We start from the raw sequence: 25013 nt of genomic DNA on the forward strand, positions 1-25013 counted from the left end.
CAGGCACTCCTGGGTCCTTCCCTCTTCTCACCTGAAGAAAAGGCACCCTCAGGGGCTTACTCCAATCCTGCCATTTTATTTAGTTTTGTTTTGAGACAGGGTCTATGTAGCCCTTGCTGTCCTGGAACTCTCTGTGTAGACCAGGTTGATATCCAACCCCTGGGGATTTGCCCGCCTTTGCCTTCGGAGTACTGGGATTAAAGACCTGCACCGCCACTGCCCAGCGAGCCCTGGGGTTTTGTTATTTCAACTCACAAAAATATTTCTGGTCAACAATTACAGTGGGCAGGGAAGCCAAGGTGCTGAGGGGCCCAGTTAGATAGCTATATGGCCAAGGTCCCTCCTACATGCTTGAGGTCAATGTTTGTCTGGAAACGGGATTATGGTGAGGCTTCGTTTAGTCTTTCCTGGAGTTCCCAGGAACAGGGGCTCAGCTCCTATAAACAACATTATCCCCATTCAACCACATCCTAGCAGCTGGACGCCCTCGAAGCACGTAGGGACTGTCCTCTTATCAGACTGAGGCACTGTACTGGCCTGTGACTAGTGGGCTAAGCTCGGCCTACACCCAGTCATCAGTCCAGAGTTTATTTCCTTCTGCTTCTAAACTAACATCCTGGCTGTTAACCTCTAGACTCCCGGGCCAGAAAATGGCCTCCTAGCTTCTCCTCTGTACAGTTTTCTTTGCTCACAGGACCCCACATACATCCATGCATGCCTGGGCGGTAGGCTGTGACAAGGGAAGAACACAATTAGGTGAGGGTGTGTCACAATGGCCTGCCGATTGCCCCTGCATCAACAAGGGGGTGTTATAAAGCTTTACACCAGCAATCAGTTGCCCCTCCTCCTTAAACAGGAAGTGCTCAGGATCACCCGTCCTTAAACCTTGAAACCCTAGGGCCTGGGGTTCCTGGTCCCAGGATGTGGCAAGGATAATAAGGGTGTGTTCCCATTCCAAGGAGCAGCTTCACAGCTTCCTCCTCCAGGGCCAGGTACTCACCACAGTCCCACCCGTGGAGAGTTTGATGCAAGCACAACCAATTTGAAACTTCCCAAGAGTAAGACCTGCAGGACCAGAGGCCCGTGTGGGTGGACTCTCCTGTAATCCAGTGTCCAGCTCTCAACCACGGGTGTTCACTGCGTACGGACGCCACTCAGCACTTTGATCAATCCCTTCACACTGGTTCATCCCCAGGCAACACTGTACTACCCAGGAGCCTCAGGCTGGAGAAGGGTGAGCACACCTTATAGACTGGGTGGCTCTAAGGGTCTGCCATGCACTGGACCCACACTGACGGACCAGGCTGACTTGTGACTTCTGGTGCACTCTCAATCACAGTCTTAAGGGTCAAAGACAAGTGGCAACTGCCCCATACTGAAAATGGAGGTATTCTGGGGTGCTGGACAAAGCAGGGTTCAATGCTGACGGTGGTCTCATCTATTTAATTTTATGTGTATGAGTGTTTCGGTTGCATGTTGGTGTCCCGGAGACCAGAAAAGGGTAGTCACGGACAGATGGCTGTGAGTCACCATGTGCTGTTGGGCATTGAAACTGGGCCTTCTGCAAGAGCCATTTCCCTGCCTGAGTGTTCTTGTCTTTGAGACAGGGTCTTATAAGCCCAGGTTGGCTTTGAACTGAGATCTTCCTCCTGCTTCTGAGTGCTGGGATTACAGGCATATACTACCAAGCTGAGGGCCCCTGCCTAAGGCAGAACTTGGCTTTCCTGAGTCTCCCAACAACGCTATCACAAATGGACTCTGGAGGTCAGAGGGCAGGTGGCAGAAACAGTCTTTCCCAACACCCAGAGTCTCAGAGTGTCCGTAGCCAGAGAAGCGAGGCTCGTGGATATGTCCAGGAGAGTGGTCAGTGAGTACTCAGGAGTGTGAGAGGGGCTGGGGAGCCGGGCAGTGGTTAAGGGCTTGGCTCCCAGGCCCTCCATGGTGGCTCACAACCCTCTCTAACTCTAGTTCCTAGGGATCCCATACCTTCTTTTGGCCTCTTTAAGTACCAGGCATGCAGCACATGGTAGACAAAGATACATGCAAGCCAAACAGTTATATGCATAAAATAAAAAATCTTAAAAATTTTGGGGGTTGGCTGGGGTGTGGTGGTGGCGCACATCTTTAATTTCAGCACTTGGGAGTCAGCGGCCTGAGGACTGCGGTGAATTTGAGGCCAGTCTGGTGTATAGCGGGAGTTCCAGGACAGCCAGGGCTAGACAGAGAGACCCCTGTGTTGGTGGTGTGTGCCTGCACAGCAGATCAGGACCCTGGGCTCCACCCTCAACCAGGATAGTCCAGGTACAGGACACACACCTGAAACCAGCACCTAGGAGCTGGCAGTAGCAAGCTCAGGTCATCTCTGCTACGGAAGAGCTCATGGTCAGCCTGGGACCCTGTAGGGTCTAAAAAGACAAATGCTCTGTGTCTAAGACAAGACAGGAAAGCAAAGACCTAATTCAAGGATGACTCATCAAGTCCTGAGATGAACCTTGGCACCTGTAATCAGTAGTCATAAGAAACAAAAATTACATAGTAAATTTTAATTTAAAAGGCCCACTTTATTAAACACATTCTTTCTTTCAGAATCCTGATTTTTAAAAAACCTTTATCTACTAAAAAACAGACATATAAATCAAGCAAACAGTTAAGACTACAGGAATGGGGCTCCTAGTGACGCTGAAGGAGGCGATAGGTGGGGAAGGGCAGAGGGCTGTGGGGAGGGAGGTCAGGAAGAGGCTCTACGCAGCCCACAGGCTGGGAAACAAAGACCAAACTCCCTAATGATCTCAGGCACAAGCGTTGCTCTGTCATGGTGTCCCCCAGGCTCTCTGAGAACTGGGGCCTCTACAAGACACAGGTATTCTTCACCAGCTGCTCCTTGTCATCCGCAGTGCTCCAAACAGTGCGGAGAGCACGCTCCTGCTTTCTGCGAACCATTCGGATCAGGAACACCATGGAGGATCCCAGGAGGAGGATCAGGACCATGATGAACAGCCCCACCAGGATCACCGCTAAGGATAAGAGGGGACAGGTAAGACAAGGAGGAACATGGCCTCAGAGGGCCAGTAGGGTGACCAAGTCGATCCAGAACAAGGACCAGATGCCTACTTCAACCTAGGAATCTGGAGAGACTGTCTGCCAGGGTAGCCCCTGCAACGCCACATATATAGAGTGGCTTTTGAAGTTCATGTGCGTTTTGCCTGCCTGAATGTCTGTGTATCGCATAGTGCCTGAAGACACCAAAAGAAGGTACAAATGGTGAGAGCCATCATGTAGGTGCTGGGGTGGGACTTGGGCAGTGAGACTTGGAGGTAAGTGCCCTTGCCTGCTGAGCTATCTCACCAGCCCTATTTTGATTTTTGGGGATTTAATCTCTACTCCCATGCAGCTGACTCTGGCCTTGAACTCCTAGATGGCAAGAGAGAGATGAGTCCCTTAAGGAGTTGTCCTGAGCAGTGCTGTCTGTCAGATGAGGGTGTACCCTGCAGAACCAGGAGGGACCCCGGGGTTTCTAACTGTGGATGAACAGGAACCGCCCCACTCGGGTGGGGGTCCATCTCAGGCATGTGACTCCCTGTGCATTCACCTGGCTCCCTCCCCCATGAGCTATAGGACCTATCTATCCTTTTGGGGCAATCCCCTACCCAACTCCACCCACAGCCAGCCCTCCAGACCTGGGCATCTATCTTTCCAGCCCAGCCCTGAGAACCAGCTTCTACTTCTAGAACAAGGCTGACTTATAGGCCAGTTCTAGGCTCCTTCACAGGGGGAAAAGATCAAGAAAGAGGCCAAACCAGTGCGGCAGGTTCACAGGTAGCACTCATCTTCTACACAGGCTTAGAACAAAAGTGGGAGGACACAGAGCCCCCTCCCCAGGCCAGGCTGCCTACTGTGTCTTCCTCCTGATGTCCCTGACCATCTCTGCACACCCCTGACATGGCAGTTAAGTTCCCTCCAGGCCTGGGGTTGCCATCAGGCTTGTGTGCCCACTCTAAGCACAGGCTGCCTAGGAGACTCCCCACTGGGGCTCAGCCCCCATCTGTGTGCAGTGGTCAGTGTAGGGCAAATGCCCACACAGCCCAGTCGCCTACCCATTTTCATACAGACAGTCCTCTGCCACGAGGACACTCCAGTGGGGAACGATGCTGTACGTGACAGAGAGTACACTGGGCAGAGCCCAGTTAACCCAGGAAGGCGTAGGCGCAGGTGGAGGGCAGAGGCCACCACTTACCTTTTGTGCCCGGGGTCAGGAAAGGATACATCTGCTTCCCTACGGAGAATGCAAACACTAAGGTTAGTCCCCCTTGTTCTCCGGCCTCAGAGATGGGACCAAAGTTGCTCTCCTCTCCCCAGGAGCTCTGAGACCTTGTCATTCAATGGTCTGATGGACATTTCCAAAGGCTTCATGTTAGGGAAAGGGATGGGAAGAGCCTTAGGGGCTCCCGTGGTCCGGGGATAGGGTCAGCTGGCTTACCAGAGCAGTGCTGCATGCACGCTTCCTGGGAGAGGTAACTGTTCTTGTTGCCTCTGCACCCGCCATAGATGAAGCTGCTACAGGAATTCTTTTCAACATCATAGTACCAGCGAGGGAAGGCTGCGCGGCAAGGCCCAGTGACCGCCTTTGGGACACAGTATTCTGGAAGTATGAACAAGGGAGCCTCAGGAGCACAGACCAGCAGCAGGGCCAAGGAGAAGGGGGGGGAGAGGGGGGAGGGAGGGAGGGAGGGAGGGAGGGAGGGAGAGAGAGAGAGGGGAGACAGAAAGTGTGTGAGTGTGTGTGTTTGTATGTGTATGTTCCAGAACAATCTTGAACTCATGGCAATCCACCTGTCTAAACATTTCTTCTGCCCAAATGCTGGGATCTCAGCTGCACGCCACTGGCAGTGGGGGAGGGGCTGGCTCCATCCAGGCACTTGTTGCTAAGCGCGTCCATGTTACTGTAGTCCATGCAGTCCCAGGCACTTTGCCCTCTGATCCATCCTAGGACCCTCACCTTACATAGGCATCGGGACTATGTACAGGGCATAGCTCTACCCACAGCCTCAGAGCTAGTGAGAATCAGGGTTCTAGGCAAATACTGGAAGCACATACCCCTCTGACTTCACTCTCCTGGCACATCTGGATTCCCAACAGCCTGAGATACTCACTGAGGCTCTAAAGTATAGCTACCTGGCAAGGTCTGGAGGGACTCTGTAACAAGCTCCTCCTAGTGAACCACTTCCCAACTACATAAGGACATAATTGATTAAGTTATACCTTCATAGTTGAAGATCTCACCAGCGAGGTCCGCAGAATCCTGCTTTCTGGGAACTGCAACACAAAGATGTGGTCGGGAGACACAGCACAATCAGTCGGCCTAGCAGGGCTGACTGAAAGGGCCCACGAAGAAGGCTCAGGCGGTGCTGCCCTTAAGGGGTGGGTCTGCTCTTGGTCCTAAAGTCCCCTGGAGCACAGGACACACTGAACACTGGAGGTGGATGGGACTCTTGCTACCACAGGGGTTACCATGGAAAATAATCACAGCCATGTTTCTTGAGGCAATCAAGAAGATAGCTGTGTTTACCCTCTGAAGCACCCAGAAACGTGTTCTACTGGGCAATTTCATTCGGAAATATGCTGAAAATAAGTGTTAATGGTTCAGGGTCCTCAGCAGTCAGCAAGGGCCAGACCTCACCTGGAAGCCAGGTGAGCCCCAGAAGCCACAGAACTCCTATGTGGGCTCTGGTGTCAGAGACGCAGGGCCAGGGCCTAGACTGTGAGGCATGGGACTACCTACTGGGAGAAATTTTGTCCCCATCAGGAGTATACAGTCTCCTCCCCGTAACCCTGTGGAAGGGCAGGTACTGCTGGCTCAGCTGGGCCCCTAGCCTGGGGCCTAACCCCAAGGGTACAATCACTACTAGCTGGCACAAGGGGCCACTCACCCAGGCTCCTGCCGCAGGGTCCCTTAAGCATAAAAGAGGAGCAGGGCGGCTACAGACAGCTCTACAAAGCAAACTAACACAAAGCTACAGGTGAAGGACAGGCAGGCAGAGGGCGAAGGACTTCTAGAGGGGAGGGGGGGGCAGGACCCCAGTGGGAGCAGAGGATACAAGAAGGCAGACAGCAGCTTAGAGGGAAGGCAGGGCCTTGTGTGGTAAACACAAGTCAGCCCTGTTGCTAGTACACTGGAGGCAGAGGGAGGCATCTGACAGTTCCCAGTTGCAAGTATCCTTTCAGTTACCGCCTGGGTCCTTAGGAACCTACCGCTCAGGGCAGAAGCGCCATCACTGCTCCTGGCCAGACCATCAATGGTGTTCTCTGTGAAGGACAAAGAGCAGAAAAGAAAACTACCATCAAGAGGGCTGCATGTGTCACAACCAGCCCTTATGGAAAAGAGGTTCAGCCTGGGGTGCATGAGGGCCATGATAAGCTTTACTTAGAAATGAGCCCCTGGGACTGCCTAAGGACTCAGTGCAAGCTGAAGCGAAGCGACTTCGTGCATTCAGGGTTCCCGGGGCCGTGCCCATCTACTTGTTTTTAAAGCAGAGGTGGAGTTAGTGACTTCTGTTTTTCAAAATAGTGTTTCTCTGTGTGTCCCAGGCTGTCCTGAAACTCACTGTGTAGACCAGGCTGACCTCGAACTCACAGAGATTCATCTGCCTTTGCTTCCCAAGAGCTGGGATTAAAAGCATTCACATACAGCACGTTATGACATATTTAACAATATCTAAAAATTATTTTGTGTGTATGTATATGTCATGGAACACATGTGGAGGCGAGAGGACAGATTTCAAGAGTTCATTCCCTCCTTCCACCACATTGGTCCCTGGAGTTAAGCCAGGTGTCACTTGGCCTTTACTCCCACCCCCCAGTCATCTCGGTATCCCCACTCAACACAGATCTTACAGAGAGGTGAATGGAGATGCTTAGCGAATGAATAAGACATACCCATGGGTGGTCACATCTTTCCCAAGGAGATCGCCTCTACATTTGGGGGAGGGGGAAGCTTCTCTTTTAAACATTTATTTAAAATACCTTTGTGTGTACGGATGCATGAGTATGAGTTTATGTGTACCACCTGCCTACAGAGACCTGAAGAAGCCAAAAAAGGGCACTAGATTTAGGAACTGGGCAGTTGTGAGCTGCCTGATGTGGATGCTGGGAATTGAACCCTGGTCCTCTATAAGAACAATGCACACTCTTAATTGCTAGGTGGTCTCTCCAGATCCTTATTTTGACTTTTTGAGACAGGACTCTTTCCACTCTGTCACTCGGTCTGGCTTGGAACTGTACAGCTCAAATAGCCTCAGACTTGTTAGGAGTGGTTCACAGCCACGCGCCACACAGCCGGTCTGTAGTTATTCACCTACGCTTTTCAAAGGCACCAAACAGGGCAAACGTATTTAATATTGCTGAACGGCAGTTAAAATGGCTGAGAGGACACAGTAGGCGTGAGGAGACATCTACAGTCAACTACTTCGAAGACTAAGGCAAGACGGTCAAAGTAGACAGCCTAGGCCACACAGACCTTGTCTCAAAGGGGTGGAGTGCAGCAACAAATGAAGAAACTTCAAAATGGTCAGGGATTTTGCTTGCTTGTTAGTTTTTTGTTGTTGTTGTTTTGTTTTTGTTTCTGTTTTTGTAGACAGGGCAACTCTGTATAGTCCTGGCTGTCCTGGAACTCCCTCTGTAGATCATTAGGGCTCTCTAACCTACAGAGATCTACCTGCCTCCTCTCCCTCCTAAGTGCTGGGATTTAAGGCATGCACCACCACTATGACAAAATGGCTAGGTTTTTCTTTTTTTAAATTTGGGTTGTGGGTCGGTCGGTCGGTCGGTCGGTCGGTCTGTCTGTCTGTCTCTCTCTCTCTCTCTCTCTCTCCTTCTTTTTTGACACATTTGCTACATTGCCTAGGTTGGTCTCTTAATTCCTGGAATTCCTGCCTCTACTTCCCAAGTTTGCAGGTGGAACTACAATTGGGTTACATCATGCTTGACATCTGATCTAATTTTGTCTCTAGCACAGATTAAGATAGTGGGTATAAGGGGCACGGGGCCAGTCTGATGTCTGTCGCTTAGCAATCACCTCACCCAGGTTCCCTCAGCCTTCTCTGCCCTCATCAAGCCTCTTCCCCGCAACTCAGCAACTCGCTAGAAGGCTTGCTCACTTAGACAGCCTGGTCCCCTGAGAGGTTCCAATTTCCATTACAAATTAATGAACTGGCACAACACACACCTTTATTCTCCCTCAGAACTTGCTTGCCTAGAAAATAGGCTGGCAGAGGGTCAGTGGCACTGGCAGTCCAGCCTGGGTTACACAGAGCGCCAGGAGACGCACAAGCAAAGGCCCACAAAACCCCCAGGCTCTTGCGTCTGGGCTCCAGTTCTGAACCGTGTCCGGGGAGATGCTGTGTGCTTTATGCTCACTGACTCCTGCTCATGTCCTTGTCACTTTAGGGGGACAAAAACATGTCCAATCCCTCCCCTCCACGAAGGAGAGGAAACACACTGAGACGGACGTTTTCTTCACTTAGATTCCTGACAGACAGTTGCCACACAAAAAGTGAAGGACTGGCCTGTACCATCTGAAATCATCTAGGTATGGTGGTGGATACCTTTCAAACTTAGCACTTGAGAGTTTGGGACCAGTGTCCCAAAAGGGGCAGAGGCAGGAAGACCAAAGAAGACCAAAGAAGACCAAGAAGACGATGAAGACGATGAAGATGAAGAAGAAGAAACAACATGTGTTAAGACACTAAATCACAACAATCCCTGTCCATTTGTCCACAAGCAAACTGAAGCACTTCACCCATTGCAGGAGACCAGAGGTCACTGCCCAAGGGCACTGCTGATCTGACTTCACACAACCTGATGATGTCTATCTAATCTCTGATGCATAGCTCAAAGCCAAGAAAGTCTAGCCACAAAGTGAGGAGTCAGAAACCACGAACACCACGGCCTATGGGGGACTGACTGAACGGGGCTCAACACAGAACCTGTCACAGCTTTAAGTCACCAGGCATATCTGCAAGTCAGGAAGGATAGCACAAAACCTTTGTGGGCAGCTCAGCCTTGGCCTGGCCTTGGGAACAGCAGGGAGGGATCCGGACTCAAAGGCTGTGCTGGGCATTCAGGTTTATTTGCACTGTACGGGCCAATTCTACCTTCAAGAGTGGAGATGGATAGATTTCAGGGCGCAAACGCGTGTTCACTCCTAACACAGCTCTGTGAGCTTTTCAGATCACTTGTCTCAGAAGATGCCTGGGGAACCTGAGCCTGTAAGAGTGCGCAGGACGCCAGCCTTCTTGGGGTGTGGTCTAGTGTTTGCACTCAGAAGGAGGAGGATAGAGGAGGTCAGGTAATAGGCTTGACTCTTTCTGATAAGTAGGGAGCCTGCAGTGAAACCAGTGTGGCCACAGGAACCACCACTGGGTCTGCTTCTGCTTTCGAATCCCACCTCATCCCAGGTTCTGTACTGAGTGAAGACCCAGCAGACAGAAGATGTGCAAATCCCAACAAGGAACTCTAAGTCTCTACTTCTCCCAACTCCAGTCTTACCAGTGATACCAGCACACTTGTCAAGACACTCCTCCTTGCTTGGATAGTTGTTACCATTTCCCTCACAGCCTCCATAAACAAAGGGCTGGCAGGTCCCATCAGTGACATTGTACCACCACCTGGGGATGGAAGCCCGGCATTTCCCCACTACCTTCGAAACTCCACAAGACTCTGAAACAAAACAGAACCCATGTGGGTTGACGGGGACAATCCCAGGGTCAAAGGACACACATGTATTCTGTAGGAGGAAGTTCAAGCTGTTCAAGATACTCCAAGAGGGAAGTGAAGTGTTCTGAGCCTGCCAGTTCCTCTAGACCTGTTCCCAAAGCCAGTGCTGACACTGTTGTCCTTGTATGAAAAGAAAACGTCACCTGGTTACAATGTCCAAAGCACCTGCGGCAGCTGCAGGTGGCGTCTGCCCTTGACTCTTACCAGAAATGCACAGGTGAGGGTGTGGCTCGGCAGAGCACTCACGGTCAGGCGTGTGCCAGGCCCAGATTCCAGGCTCTACACATCCTCCCACAAAGAGGATAAGCACATAGACACCCACACTCAGATCCAAGGTCTTCAGAGACAAGCTTCCTAACTCTTGTTTCCTGTCCTAAAGGGCAACCCAGCTCACAGGCCTGGGTTCCAAGGAAGCCTAAGGCTTGCCCCACTCCAATCAAAGGGAAAAACACCAAGCATGGTATTCTAGTCAGACACATTTGCAGTCACTGAAAGAGGCTGGTCAGGGGGACGTGGACAGGGCAAGGGAATCACCTGAACCAGGAGTCATTCTGGAGGGCCCATGTTCTACAGTGGCACACTGTTCTCCCACCCCAGCCCGAGGGCCAATCTGAACGAGCACCCATGCATCAGCTCTCAAGAGCTGTGCACGTGGCCACAGGCAGTCCTTGTTGTTCTCCAGCTTGCTCATGTCTAGTTTATTCTACTACTGGAAATAACCTTGGAAAACGCAAAGGACAGGATTTGTGCTTCTGTTGTTACGGTGATGGGCATAGAACCAGATATTCTCAAAACACTGATCTATACACACAACACATTGCTACTGTGTAAAACAAAAAAACTCCCCTATTGTATCTCCCATATCCACAAGTAAGTGTTAAGTAACAGAAAAGGAAGATTTCAGGACCAACAAGACGGCTCGGTGGTTAAAAGCACCTTCTGTACAAGCCTGATGACCCGAGTTCAACACCTGGAAACCCCCCACTCCCAAAAGGCTGGAGGCAGCAGTGGCTGGCATCCTGGATCACTCTTAGCCTTCCTCCCGCACTGGCTTAGATATGGTTGCTGCCACACCTGGCTTTCATGTAGCTGCTAGGGATCCAACCGCAGGTCCTCATGCTCGTGACCTGAACCACCTCCCTAGCCAGGCTCATAGCACAGATCTGTAATCCTGCTACTTGGAGGATGGACCAGAGGGATTGAAAGTTCAAGGCCAACCTAAGTTGCAATGAGTTCAAGGCCGGCCTGAGGAGTTTATTAAGATCTTATCTTAAAACAAAACAAAAACTAGAAGAACTGGTGACACCTAACTCATCAGTAATGAAATTGCCTATTAAGTATTAGGCCCAAGACATCTCACAGCAAAAAAGAAAGCAGCAGCAGCTGGTATACACCTGCAACAGGTAATCTGACAACGTGCCAAAGATCACAAACCACGGGTGGATCGACAAAGCCCAGAGTAAACACACACACAGAATCCTTTGGTTTCTATTTGGCCCAACCTACACACAACCAGACGGAGGAGGCAACACTGCTCCCAACAAGACAAGCTGAGGAGAGCCCACAAGACCTAGTCAGTATCTCTACTGACAACAGGAGGGGACGCAGTGCTACAGAAGCCTTGCTGAGCTGAGTCCTGCCGTCTCCAGCGGCTACTGTGCCATTGTTTCCTGTGCAGTTTTAGGACAGTGTGGTGGTGCACAGACATAATTCCACTCCTGGGAGGTGGAAGCAGGAAGATTAGAATTTTAAGGCTAATCTCACTGAGTACCACAAGGCTCAATTCAAGGCTGGTCTGGCTAGAGTTGTCTTTAAAAAACAACAACAAAAACAAGCAAACCAGAACACTGAGAGGATGGTGTAGCTGCAAGCCAAATGCTTGAATGTGCTCTCTGGTACCTACTTAGTGGAAGAATTCATTCCTACAGTTGTCTTCCTTCCTGTGACCTCAAGCGCTAAGACAAATTTTTGAGAGCAAACATGCACACAAATCTAACAACAATAATAACCTTCCCAATGAAGGAACCACAAAGTAATGCGCTTTACTTCCAAGCAAGGGCACTGGAGCTTGGGGAGGAGATCTAAATTCACACTGACCTGCTCAGAGCCCAGGTTCTGGGACAAGGGCTCCTCAGAGCAACCAAGGGGGAATGCTGAACTGACATCCACAGGCAGTGAGAAAACAGAACAGAGCTGCTTGGAAACCAACATTCCTTGGACTCTTTGCCACAATCTGAGGGTTCACAAAGGCAAATCTCCTTCATCAGAAGCCTCTGCTTTCAGTTACAGAGTCACGGACAGTAACTTGCCAGTCATACTAGCCAATAATTTCAGCAAGTTATTTCGTTTTTTTTCTTTTTTTCCCCCCGAGAGCTGGGGACCAAACCCAGGGCCCTGCACTTGCTAGGCAAGTGCTCTACATTGAGCTAAATCCCCAATCCCAGCAAGTTATTTTTTATGAGGGCTTTACTGTTAAACAAACAAGATTAAAAAATGATTTAGTTGGGTGTTGTACTCAGAAAGTAGAAGCAGGTGGATCTTGAGTTTAGCCAGTCTGGTCATTGAGACTGTCTAGAAAAAGAAAGAAATGTCATTGGTCTGAGTACTACAGGTAACAGTGAAAGGCATGTACAGTTTCTGTTTGCTGGTTTCTTCTTTCCAACCTTGAAGAAAGGTCCAGGGCCTAGATAAGCCTACCCATGAGTCACACAGCAGCTGCAAGTCCTACTGGCATGCACACTCACACAGGCCAAGACACAATTTTGGGGTGACGGGGTCCCAGATGCTGGGATTACAGATGCATCTAACCTAAAATACAAAATTATTTCTACTGCTTCTAAAATGGGTAAGAAAACCAGGGAGGCTGGGCAGACGGGTGGTCACACATTCTATGCAACCCCATAACTAGGAGGCAGGTACAAGAGGATTACCTCAAACTGGCCCAATCTACTCAAATGGTGTTTCAGGCTAGCCAGAGGAACAGAACAAGACTGTGTCTCTCTTGCTTTTATGCCTGCTACCTCTCTTCCCATGAAAACCAGAAAAAAGCTGAAGGAACACACCTAACTTGGCAGGCATTTAGAACATCAGCTGCTATAAAATTGCAGGCTGATGTCTGGGAATGTTGTCAAGAAGAAACAGGTTTATCTGGTTCTCAGGTCACTGGTTTTAACCAAGACAATTTGCCAATGGTTCAATGACTTCACCCTGCTTTGCCAAATGGAAAGACTTACCATCACCTTCCTTCCTTTCTCCTCCTCTCTCCCTTCCCCCCACTTCCCTCCAGGAGCTGGGGACAGCATACCATGACAGGGACTGCCAGCAGCAGGCTGGGATGGAGACATCTCAGAAGCCTGAGGCAGCTCCTTGCAAAAAAGAATGGCCTCTGGGGCCCTAAGAAGCAGGAGACACATCCATCCCTCCAGGGGGACTGTCCGCAGTAGGCTGGAATGGAGACATCTCTGTAGCCTGTGGCATCCCTTTGTCAAAGACAGTTGTTCCCATTTCTCCTAACCTACCTGGACAATGGCTGTATAGATTTCCTTTGTGCGTGACTGATTTTCAGTTGACCTTGGTGTGCATAATTATTCTATTCTATCTGACTTTCCTACTTCTTTCTCCTTCTGCTCTGGTGAATTCTGTGAAACTAGATGTTCCTTGATGTAATGAATCTTAAACAACTGGAAACTGAGGCATAGGGGCACAGCACAGCACAGCCCTAATGGCCCAGGTGCATGCTGTGTGTTCTCATCTTGGAAACAGTGTAATAACTGCACAACAGTAGTTCCAGATTAATGCTTGACTTGCAAAGAAAATTTGAAGAAATTTTTAGAAAATGAATTAGAGCCAACACTGGGACCCCACGAAAGGAAAAGGTTATTGAAGTTATGAAATGAGTTTGCACCACATTTGAGAGTGGCTCCTGGATAAGTTAGAACAGAATTATATATATATATATAGAATTATATACTAGTAAAACTAAGTCAAAGTACTGGAATTTTTAGGAGAGTCATTGTGTGCAATGTAAAGGAACAGAAAGCTAGGGAACTGCTGAGTTAAGGGTGAGTTCAGGGTTAACTTGACTATTTCTGGCCACTGCCTGGCAGCTTTGCCTGTGTCATTTGTCATTAGAGCTTCACAGGAAAATGCAAGTAGCTGACCTCGGAGCTCTGAGCTCTGAAGTAAAATAAGTCAAAAGTTAAAGTTTAAATAATGGTAAGTTTGCAATTACTATTATTTTGGCCACAGGCCTGGGAATAGGGGACACTTGAAACTTTGGGGAACAATCGTAATTCTTGGTTTGTTGTGGGATGTGGTTATTATTTTGAATTTGATTTGGCAATGATTATACAATGTCTTTTTTCTACCTGCTTTTGGATTATCAATAAAAGACTGGGGCAAGAGAAAGGCCAGAGAGCCTGTGGAGCACATAAGGTGTGCGTGAGGTGAGTGTAGAGCGTGCGGTGTGGAAATAGAGTAAGAGAGTGAGTGAAGAGTGTGTGAGGAGAGAATGTGTATAAAGAGGAATGCAGAGTGTGTGAGTGTGAGAAAAGGAGCAAACGAGAGCGCACAACCTCCAGCCCAAAGAAAGAGCAAAAGTATATACAGCTTCAAGCTATGAGAGAGAGAGAGAGAGAGAGAGAGAGAGAAGAGCGCAGCTTTAAGCATAAGACACTGCCTGTCCGTTTGTACCCCACAGCTGTCAGCTGTTCCTGTGTGTTTATTATGCACCTTCCAGACATCCCTTCTTCCAGCTGAGAACTCTGACCCTGTGCCGAGGCTGGACCCCAACAGCAGGGTCTGTGTGCAGCTTTGCTGGCTTCCTGGACTCTGTGTGCACCAGGTTAGTATCTAACTCACAGCCTAAGAGCTGTCCCCTTCTAAAAAGGACATCACAGAGAGTTTAGGCTCTTAAACATTACCAATCTGATTTATAGGCTTAAAAAGACAGACTGGATCATTTCCCACAGCTGTGAGTACTGGCTGCAAAGGCAGTTTACTTTAGGAATATTTCAAAACGCACAGGAAATACTGCGTATCACTTCTTAGCTTTATCACACAGTTCTAAAGGGTGAGCCTGGGGCCTCATATGTGCCAGGAAAAAAGCTCTACCTCAGAGCGACCTTCCAAACCCTTGCTGATCTTCCCATTAGCTCTCTCCCACCAAATTAACAGCCATCTGGATCTTCATGTTTTCTTTTTTGATAAAACAGGTTTCATGTAGCCAAAGCTAGTCTTGAACTTGCTATGCAGCTGTGGATAGCTCTGAAGGAGTGATCCTCCTGCCTCCCAGCTTTTTCTTTTCAGAGGCAGGGTCTTACACCGCAGCCCAGGCTGGCTTTGAACTTAGGCCTCAGCCTCCCAAGTGCTGAGATTACAAATGTGGACCTCCTTACACCAGCTTCTTTCATGTATGTTTTTTATATCCATTCGGTTTACTCTTGCAAGATATGTGCATTCAAGTAATGAAACCTAGGGTATGACAGTTGCCATCTTGACAACAAAAGGTGTCAGGCAGCGTGAGAATGGACGTCTGCACTACAGCAATCGTTTATGTGCAGTAAAAACGAATTTCATAGAATTCCCAAATCACGACAGTGTCCCTGGATTTTGCTCAGCTATTCAAAAATAAACTCCTGGGTGCGGTGGCACACACCTGTAAACCCAACACTTATGGGTGGAGGCAGGCATTGTACAAAGAGCAGTTTAGGGCCGGGGAGGTGCTTCAGTGGGTAAAGACACTTGCCTTGGAAGTCTGAAGACCCAGGTTTGATCCTACACCCCACAAGGGAAGGAGAGAACTGACTCTTTTTGAATGCGTGGTGGCATGCTAGTGTCTGCCCCCACTCATGGATACCATCATGTCACAAAACACGGTAATAAGTTAAAACTACTACTACTACAACAACAACAACAACAACAACAAAACAAAACCAAAAAACCCTTTCACTCCCTTCTTTGAAGTGTTTAGAAAACATCATTCACCACCATGGCATACCACAAGCTGTGAAGTGAGAACCCATAACATAGACTTTGAAGGTTTGCATAACACACAATCCTCATCAGTTCATCCTTTGTGAAAAAGTCTAGGCAGTGTAGAAAGCAGCTGTGCTCTTCTCATTAAAGCTGCTTAGAAGTCTTAAGGGTAAGGCCAAAGGCAATCAGGTCATAGCTACAAAGATCTTCAGGTAGTGGGAGGTTCACAAGCTGTCACAGTAGCAAAAGAAATCCAGCTCCAAGCTGGGCCTGGAGGTGCACAGCTTTAACCCAGCATGCAGAAGCAGAGGCAGGTGACTCTCTCTGAGTTCCAGCCCAGCCACAGCAGGATGTGGAGAAGAGGATGGGGAAAGCAGAGGGGAGGGGAGAAACCAGGAAAAGGCAACTGCACAGAGCAGGGGCAACTGTTAGGACATCCACATAGGGCTCCATGCTCAGCTTTATAGCAGCTGAAAAGCCTCACCAACACATCTGTTTGTGCTGGCAAGCAAAACAACTGGAGACATCCAGATAAGGGAATACTCCAAGCTGTTAAAAATAGACACGTGTGCACCGGGGAAGATAAAAATGTCTAAGACAGAGAATGGAGGAGAGTGGTTTTGTTTTGAAGTTAAAGTTTTACAAATGTAGTCCTGAAACTCGCTGTGTAGATCTGACTGACCAAAACTTACAGATCGCCTACCTCTCTGCCTTTTGAGTTCTGGGATCACACATCTGACTATCACTTCCAGCAGGGATCCTTTTAAAGACTGTCCTGAGATTGGGGAGTGTGGATTACCCCCATTCAGGGTAAGCTGTGCCTACCAAGTGGGGATGTGTGCTTGCCCTCCACACGCCTGCAATTGGGCAGATGCCCTTAGACTTACATGGATAGGAAAAAGAAAAATTGTTATAATCACACCCACATCTAAGGGCTTATTCTAAGTCCCATGTATTGTCATAAGGTACAAAGGAAACAGTCAAAGGGAGTGCACAGTAGGAACCACTTAGCACACGTGCCTAGCAGCCTGCAGAGCACCCAGAGCCAGGGAAGAAGCTGTGAATCCTGACTAGCTAGTTTCCCCCACAGTGACTCTGGCCTCCTCCTCTTCACTTCCTCATTCACAGGAACAGTAACAGGACACATGCGGGGTGTGCATGTGTGCGTGTATCATTTCCTCATTCACAGAACAGTAACAGGACACATGCGGGTGTGTGTGTGTGTGTGTGTGTGTGTGTGTGTGTGTGTGTGTGTGTGTGTGTGCGTGTGTGTATCTTACCACTAAGCCTGACACCTGGAATTTGATCCCAAGACCCAGTCGCTGGAAGGAGGGACTGACTCCTAAGGGCTGTTTCTCTGGCATACATTTGCTTGTGAGGGAGCACATGTATACTCACACCCACAATAAAATGTAACAAAACTTAACAAGGGCTAGAGAGAGTGCTCCATGGTTTAGAGCACTGGCTACTCTTTCAAAGGACCCAGGTTTGAGTCTTAGTATCAACATGGTGGCTCACACCCATCTGTAACTCCAGTCCCAGGGGATGTAACACCAACTGCCTGTCTGAAGGGCAGCAGTGCACGCAGGCAAAGCATCCACACCTATAATCTAAATAAAAATTGTAAAAGTTTAAATCCAATGGAATAAACTTTTAAAACATTCCTGAGATTGACCACAGGCCTCACAGATTGCCAGGCGATGGCTCCACCACTGAGGCACACCCAGCTCTTCGAAGGCTTTGTTTTGAGGGTGGGCTGGTCTCGAGGTCGTCTGCAGCCAAGGCCTTAATGCTTGCTTCTCCTGCTTCTATATCCCTGTAGCTGGGGTTCCAGCCCTGTACCACTAGGTCAGGACAAAAAGACTCATATTCTTTGGTCAGCAAGCCCACTTTTTCTAATTTAAGCCTGGCTAAAACAAATACCAGGCAGACATGAGCCCTGACTGCAATGAGGAGGATGCTGAGGCAAGACAATCACTGCGCCTTACTAGCTCAGCCAGCAAGGGCAACACAGCGGAAGTGAACCCAAAACATCAAGTACACGGTTTTCAGGAGCTCCGAGGATAAAGCAAAGGCCTGCCTATGAAACTGCTGTGTCCCTCTGTATTACTAAGGACACTATAAATATAAACAGACCCAAGTGAAGACAAAGGCCTGCCTGTATGATTTATACCGGTTTTGGATCTAGTAAGTACGGAAGTGTTTCTTGGCAAGTTTATTTGCAAGCACTGGACTATGACCTTCCTTTAGACTTAGCTTCCAGCTCTGGAACACTCTGTTAATATTTTATTCCTTGGTTTGAAACCAGGTCTCATGTAATGCAGGGTAGCCTCAAACTCCACTGCTACGTAGCAGAGGATAACCTTCAACTCTTTCTTGTCCCCCCACCCCCAAAGCCCAGAGTGCTGGAATCATAGGCCAGAGCAACCACAACTGGTTTGCAGGCATCAAGGATGAAACCCAGGGCTTCAAGCATTGTACACAAGTGAGCCACATCCACTCCCAGCCCCACACTATCAACCTGGAGGCTACCTTGGCGAAGTAGAAAGTCAGCTTTTTCTGCAGAGTCCCAGAGGTGCACTGTGCTCCCTCCCCCATTCATGGCTGCAGAGCAGAACAGAGAGAACGGAGGTTCTTCTGATATAGTAAATACTGAGAACTTAGGTGCTAAGAAGATTAGTTATGGGTTGGGGATTTAGCTCAGTGGTAGAGCGCTTGCCTAGGAAGCGCAAGGCCCTGGGTTCGGTCCCCAGCTCCGAAAAATAGAACCAAAAAAAAAAAAAAAAAAAAAGATTAGTTATAAATGCTTAAAATAGCCAAGGGGTGGTGGTGCAGCTCTGTGGTTCCAATACTCTGAGGTCAAGCCTAGACTATTGTTATTTGAGGGGGAAAAAAGGGTTTCCCGAAACTCTACAAAGCAGCAGGTGATGGACAGGGAAAAGTAAAGAGAGCAGCCTCAGGCAAATAGGACAGACCCGTAAGAACCACCACTCTCCCTCAGGAGTCCTCTCCTGACAATGTCTCTAGGGACTTGAACCCTGTCTACACCTTGACATTTTAGTACAAGGGTACAGAGGAGACACTGGGAGGCAGAGAGTAAGGGGAACTAAGGAAGGAAGAAACCTGGACTCCAGCTAGTACGTGGACATCTGGTGTGTTTTGCCTAAAAAAATAAGAGAACATTTTCTTTTGTGGTTGAGACAAGGTCTCATGTAGCTGAGGAGGGCCTCAAACTCCTGACCCTTCTGCCTCAGCTTCCAGAAAGGGGATTACAGGCCTGTATCACCACAGATACTGGACAAGAAGACAGTCAGGGTTATGTTTTAAGAACAAAACAAAACAGACAACACTCTATTTTCTTGAGACGCATGTACATCAGGCTAGTCTAGTACTCCACATAGCAGAGGATAACCTCCTTGAACTCCTCTTCTGCCTCTACCATGCCTGGCCTTGTGCTGTTCTGATTGTTTTTTGAGAAGGGCCTCACCATGCTGCTCAGGGCTTACCTCAAACTTCTGGGCCCAGGTGGCTCTTTTGTCTCCCAAAACAGTATTTTAATCCTCAAGTTCTAAAGCTGACACACACTTTAAAACGCATCCTCTTCTCACTGTGCAGCCTTGCCTGGCCTGGAGCTCACTTTACAGAGCGAGCAGGCCACACACTCTGAGATTCACTTGTGCTTGCCTCCTAAGGGCTAGGAATAAAGGCATGCAAAGGCATACTCCACTCTTTGCCTCGTAGTGATCGACAAAGCCACTTAGTGGCTAGCGAGCTAGCTGACATATCTCAATGCTTACTTCCAGTACAAAGCCCACCAACTAACTACCGTCTCCTCTAGACATTGGTGTCTAGTGACTAGAATGTGTCGTTATTAGGACTAATTCAATATTTATGGGTATTTATGAGGAAAGAACATTTATGACACATCCTACCTAAATTACAAGGGTCATAAAATTTCAGTGTTGTGGATATAAAATATTTAGATGTAAGTTACATTTCATAAGCTGTCAGCTGAATATACACCACTGTCATCCTCAGTTACTACCTGCCCTACTGAGAGTCCTGCCCTACTGAGAATCCTGCCCTACTGAGACAGCTTGCAAGGAAAGAAGTCATTTCTAAGACCTCTTTGCCTCTCTGTGGCACATGCATGAGTTCCCTGTGTGTATCGTGCTTGTGTGTAGCAGTCAGATCTCACACAGATGTGTATTTTTCTTTTTTTGCAGGCTACCTGACAGGCAGGCCTGGAGCTCAAGAGATTCCTATGTTTCTGCCTCCCAGGGTTGAAATAAAAAGCATAGAGCACCATTCCAAGCCCCTCCACTTATATTTTTGAGACAGGGGCTCTTACTGAATCTATAATTTACCAATTCACCTAGTCTGGCTGCCTTGCCTTGCTTTGACTACAGGCCTACCCTGTAATACCTGGCTTCTGACATGTGTGCTGGGGAGGTCTTCATGCTTGTGCAGCAAGGTCTTCACTGGCTTAGCTGGCTCTCTAGCCCGCTTCGTTCAGTGCATTTAGTACGTATTTGTAAGTATATGTTAGTTAAATTAATAAGCATTTCAAATAGCATTGCCCACAAGCAGGACAACTCCCTTTTCAATGTGATACCAGTTGATACCATGTCCCGATACACTTCATCTCCTAGCTGCTACGTTGACCATTAGGGTCATACTAACCATGTAAGGAAAGAAAAGAGCCAGGAACTAATGACATGCTCAGTGGATTGGTCGAAAAGTATGCCTTGCAGTTTAGGTGTTGGGGAAGTTGTAATTAACCCAAGATGCTTGAAGTCAGTGGAGGCTCAGGAATGAACACAGCTGGGCTCAGCTCCAATGGAAATTCCCAAGAACCATGAAGGAAGCCAGATCAAGTTACCATCAACAACTCTGATGCCCTAGGCTGGCTGCTAACAGTTACTGCAGCAGGAACTTAACTCATGACTCAAAGGGATTTCCAACTTGGGAGAATTGTTACCTGACCTTGGAATAATGATCAAAATCACCTTATTTCAGCCAAAGTGGTTGGCATGAGTCTATAATCGTGGCTATTTAGAAGGCTGAGGCAGAAGATCCCAAGGGCAAAGCCTACCTGGGCTACAAAAGGAGTTCAAGGCCAACCCAGGCAACTATGAATCCACCTCCAGATAGAAAAGTAGCCAGGCACGCATGATGATGCCTACCTACAATAGGAGCTCAAGGTCATTCTTGGGTATGTATGTGAAGCCAGTCTAGGCTATATAAGACACCGCTTCAAAATAACAAATTTAAAAATTACACAAAGTGCTTGCCTAGCATATGTGAGACCTAGGTGAAACACCCGCACCTCTTAAAAGAAAAAAGAAAATTTAGGGCCCTTTGAAATCAGGGAACAGAGCATTAGGTAAAGAGGCATTTCAATTTAAGGAATATCCCTGAGATCTGACCAGAACTCAAGATATAAAGAGCAGGCAGGTGTATGATGGGAATGTATAATCAGAGACTTGGGAAGTGTGTATCCTGTTTCACAAGGGTCCTTGGCCTTGGCCCCTGGGTGCTGTGTGTGAAAGCAGGTCTGCATTCTGCTCAGGTTCTGTCGGACCTTCACACTTTCAGGCAATGCCCCCCAGATAAAATACTTTTTTTTTTCTATTCTTTTTTCGGAGCTGGGGACCAAACCCAGGGCCTTGCGCTTGCTAGGCAAGTGCTCTACCACTGAGTCAAATCCCCAACCCCCAAATAAAATACTTTTTTTTTTTTTTAGATTTATTTATTTATTATATATAAGTACACTGTAGCTGTCTTCAGATACACCAGAAGAGGGCATCGGATCTCTTTACAGATGGTTGTGAGCCACCATGTGGTTGCTGGGAATTGAACTCATGACCTCTGGAAGAGCAGTCGGGTGCTCTTAACCTCTGAGCCATCTCTCCAGCCCAATAAAATACTTTAACTGTACAAATGCCCAACTTTGGAAATCATACAATTATAGTAGGTTGTGACAGCCTCCTGGGGTGAGTCTCCATGGATCAGTGTTCCCCTGCTTGCCTGCTTCTAAGTAACCTGTGGACCTGCCTGCCTTCCCACATGTGACCAGTGGGAGACTCTTCCCACTGTCCTCGGCTACCAACCCTGGCAATGTCAGATCACAGACCCTCAACCACACACAACCCTCACAGCCTGCTGTCTCCACCTCCATCCATCCACACCCTCATTTCTTCCATCTCTTTTCTGAACCTTAAGTAAAAAACTTAAGCCATGACGGAGGTGCACACCTTTAGTCCCACCACATGGGAGGCAGAAGCAGGGAGATCTGGGTCTGATGACAGCCTGGTCTACAGAGTTCCAGGACAGTCAAGGATACAGAGAAACCCTGATTCAAAAAAAACAAAAAACAAAAACCAACCAAACAAACAAACAAAAAAACCCCAAGAGAAACAGAAAGAATAAATTTAATTAAAAAATTAACATTTATTTTATGCCTCAGTGCTTTGCCTGCGTGCATACATAAAAACTACACACATACTTGATACCTGAGAAAACCAAAGGGCATGGACCAGGGCTATGAATGGTGGTGAGCCATCATGTGCTTAGTGGGAATGGAACCTCTGCAAGAACCCTGAGCCATCTCTGCAGTCCCCTCTGAGCCTTCATAATACCTTTCTCTAACAAGAATCTAGACCCATCTTGGGGATTGGTTCTAATGTTCTGTCTTATTTCAGTTTCCAAATGGCCTTGCTTCCAGAGGGGTCGGGAGAGAGAGATGAGAATCGCCATGGCAGGGAAAGAGAAAGATGAAACTTTCTCTGGTGAGTGGATGGAAGAGTGACCCACCAGGAGCCAAGTCGGTTTAACTAACTCACAGCTACACCCCTGCTTCCACACCCCTCTTCTCCCAACTTCCCCAAACCTCTCCAGGGACGGAGATGTCATGAAGGGTAGAAGGTTCACTGCCCACCATCTGTCACTGCTGACACACATCTGCTCCTCTCCAGTTCTTACCCAGGGCTCACCGCCTAGGCTGTGTTTACTTATGGGGATTTCCATTCAGACAAAGGAGCCTTGTTCTCTGTCTATCCTGCAATGACCTTGTCTTCCACATCACCTCTCAGTCTAACACAACATTTAGATTTCTTCAGGACCCCAGTGTCCTCACCTAGGCTCAACATCCATTCTATCTAGTTTTCTAGGTCTTTCCTTCCAGAACTTCAACTCTAACAGTCTGCTGGCCAGACCTGCCACCTTTCCACTGCCCCTCAGCCACTGGTGAAGATATGATTCTCTGAGAGGCCTTTCATAATCACTCCTGCCCAAGTTCCTCCACTTCCTTTGGTGGCACCATCGTATAGCTGGAATGTGCCAGAGAAACACCTCACCTGAGCACTTGACTTTCTTTGCTGAGAGAAACCAAACAACCCCCTCCACAAAGAACCCCAAACCTATCACCACTGGCTGCCTCAGATGAAGCCGTTGAGGTTTTCAAACAAACAGCACTTGAGATAAGTGAGGGCAGCAGTTCACCGGGCTGGACAGCTAGTGTGCTTCCAAAAGGTCAGTAGGTCTAGCCTGTTCACAAGGACACAGCCTCAACAGTCACTGTGTGTGACCTTCCAAAGGCCTGTGATGTCACCACATCAGGCTGGTTCCAGGCTTAGACCACACAAGAGCTTAGAAAAGCCATAACCTGACACAGTCACAGGCCATGAAACCATAGGTACAAGGCGATATACTGTCTGTACAGGCTGCTGGAGTCTGGTCAACCTCTGTGCTTCTGACTCTGAATCTCCGAGAGCTGAGCCTCTCCCCACTGGGCCTCGGCATTCCCAATGATTCTAGATGTTGCCCCAGTCTTAGACACAGGAATAAACCACTTCTCAGAAGCTGCCACACTTCGGCTTTCTCTTTCTTAACGCTAAGGCCTTTGGCCTCACGGCTATGTCCTCTTCTCCCACTTCCTCTCTCCCCTTCCTGACTTCCAGCCTCGGATCACAACCAATTTTACTCTAGACCCTCACGACTCCCACTACTAGGGATACTGGTCCCTTCCATCACTGTTGTTGTCCCGCTGTCTGTTGTCACTGCTTAGTCATTTAATCTTTGGCGAGCAATCTGCATGTAAGTGTTGGGCTCACTGGAATCGACGATCTGCGAACGCAGAAACACGTCTTGCCTTGAGTCAGCCATGATCACTATCTTTACTGACACTCTGCGGGGACTCAGTGAATTCTTTAAACAGAGATCGTTTCAAAGCTGGCTAGTGCTTGTTTGAAGCAGTTAAAAGTTGTAACACCACTTGAAGAAGCAAACCCCAGCTGCTAGATGCCAATACCACACTCTGAAACCAGATGCTCCTACACTGGCAGGCACCCTGGCAAAGCTCCTCCCTTCTATCGCTGCTGCTTTCCTTCTTCCTTGGGACATCACGGAGGGCTGTAGCCATACATGCTATCAACAGGTGTCTGCAGATCGTTTTCCCTGTACCCAAAGCTGCCAACAGGTCTCCCGATCAAATCTCCACCTTCTGAGGACTGGAAGAACGCCCCACCCCCTCCTGGGCTTTCTTTGGCCAAGCAATTTCCGCTTTGTTGAGCTCCTCACCCACTTCCAGCGCCACGCCTTCCTGGGTCAATACCCTTCATCTCCCTTCCTCCCTTCCTCCTTCCTTCTCTAAGGAACACTTTGCTAATCCTTACGCCTCCGCGCTCGCTAGGCTCCAATATGTCCCCAACCTTTACGCCCCTCCACCTGCAGGACTGGCTCCACTGTCCACCCTCGCCATCCCTAAGGAGCCTGTGATTCCTTTGCGCACTGAGTAGCCCACTTCAGCTGCGGCCTCCTCTATCCCCTGCTCCCGGATCCCCCGCCTGGCCCTCACCGTGGACGTCTAGGTCTCTGCTGGCCGCCTGGGCCCCGGAGAGAAGCAGCGAGGCTAACAGGGCGAGAAGCGCCCGGCCCCGCCGCGGCTCACATAGCTGCGCCATAACCTGCTGCCCGCGCCGCGCGCCAGTCGTCGAGCCGCCGGCCGTTGAGGGTCTCGCGAGCAGGTGCGGGAAAGCCCACGGCCGCGCACGCGCACTGCAGGCCCGCGAGCTCAGGTGCGGCTTCGCCCCGCAGAGGACTTCGAGGCGCCCGGGTTCCCGGAAGCCCCTTTTTCTGGCTTTTGGCGCGTGCGACGCCTTAGTTGCCTCCCAACACGGTCCCTGGACGCCCGGCAACACTCTGCCACTCTCCCCAGACTAGGGAGGCCTCCACCCGTTGGAGGGGCGCTACGGAGAATGGCGGAC

The 25013-nt window shown here is 48.9% G+C and overlaps 2 protein-coding genes across 4 annotated transcripts in view; one reads left to right on the plus strand and one right to left on the minus strand.

Moving 5' to 3' along the window:
- Nucleotides 1–25013, plus strand: part of LOC103689966 (MARCKS-related protein-like) — a 980777-nt gene that overhangs the window by 615234 nt on the left and 340530 nt on the right. The window lies entirely within an intron of this gene.
- Spint2 (serine peptidase inhibitor, Kunitz type, 2) lies at nucleotides 2541–24995 on the minus strand. 3 transcript variants are annotated; one of them, NM_001082549.1, is made up of 7 exons: nucleotides 24605–24995; nucleotides 9544–9714; nucleotides 6250–6303; nucleotides 5260–5313; nucleotides 4478–4639; nucleotides 4235–4273; nucleotides 2541–3014 (listed from the first exon to the last, which is right to left on the minus strand). In NM_001082549.1, the coding sequence occupies exons 1-7, from the start codon at nucleotides 24708–24710 to the stop codon at nucleotides 2848–2850; spliced, it is 753 nt and encodes a 250-aa protein (NP_001076018.1). In that variant the 5' UTR covers nucleotides 24711–24995; the 3' UTR covers nucleotides 2541–2847. The 3 variants fall into 3 exon arrangements, with proteins under 3 accessions (NP_001076018.1, NP_954518.1, XP_063139627.1); NM_199087.1 differs by lacking the exon at nucleotides 9544–9714; XM_063283557.1 differs by lacking the exons at nucleotides 2541–3014; nucleotides 4235–4273; nucleotides 4478–4639; nucleotides 5260–5313 and adding an exon at nucleotides 5320–6000 and having other exon boundaries at nucleotides 24605–24739.

This window comes from Rattus norvegicus, chromosome 1 (genome assembly GCF_036323735.1).
Source record: "Rattus norvegicus strain BN/NHsdMcwi chromosome 1, GRCr8, whole genome shotgun sequence".
NCBI lineage: Eukaryota > Metazoa > Chordata > Mammalia > Rodentia > Muridae > Rattus > Rattus norvegicus.

Excerpts from the sequence above, each read along its gene's own strand:
- Spint2 (NM_001082549.1), bottom strand. The coding sequence starts at position 24,710 with ATGGCGCAGCTATGTGAGCCGCGGCGGGGCCGGGCGCTTCTCGCCCTG. Across the intron at positions 5,314-6,249 it reads TGGCGCTTCTGCCCTGAGCG|TTCCCAGAAAGCAGGATTCT; the intron begins GTAGGTTCCTAA and ends TTTGTGTTGCAG. Across the intron at positions 4,274-4,477 it reads GTGCATGCAGCACTGCTCTG|GGAAGCAGATGTATCCTTTC; the intron begins GTAAGCCAGCTG and ends CATTCTCCGTAG.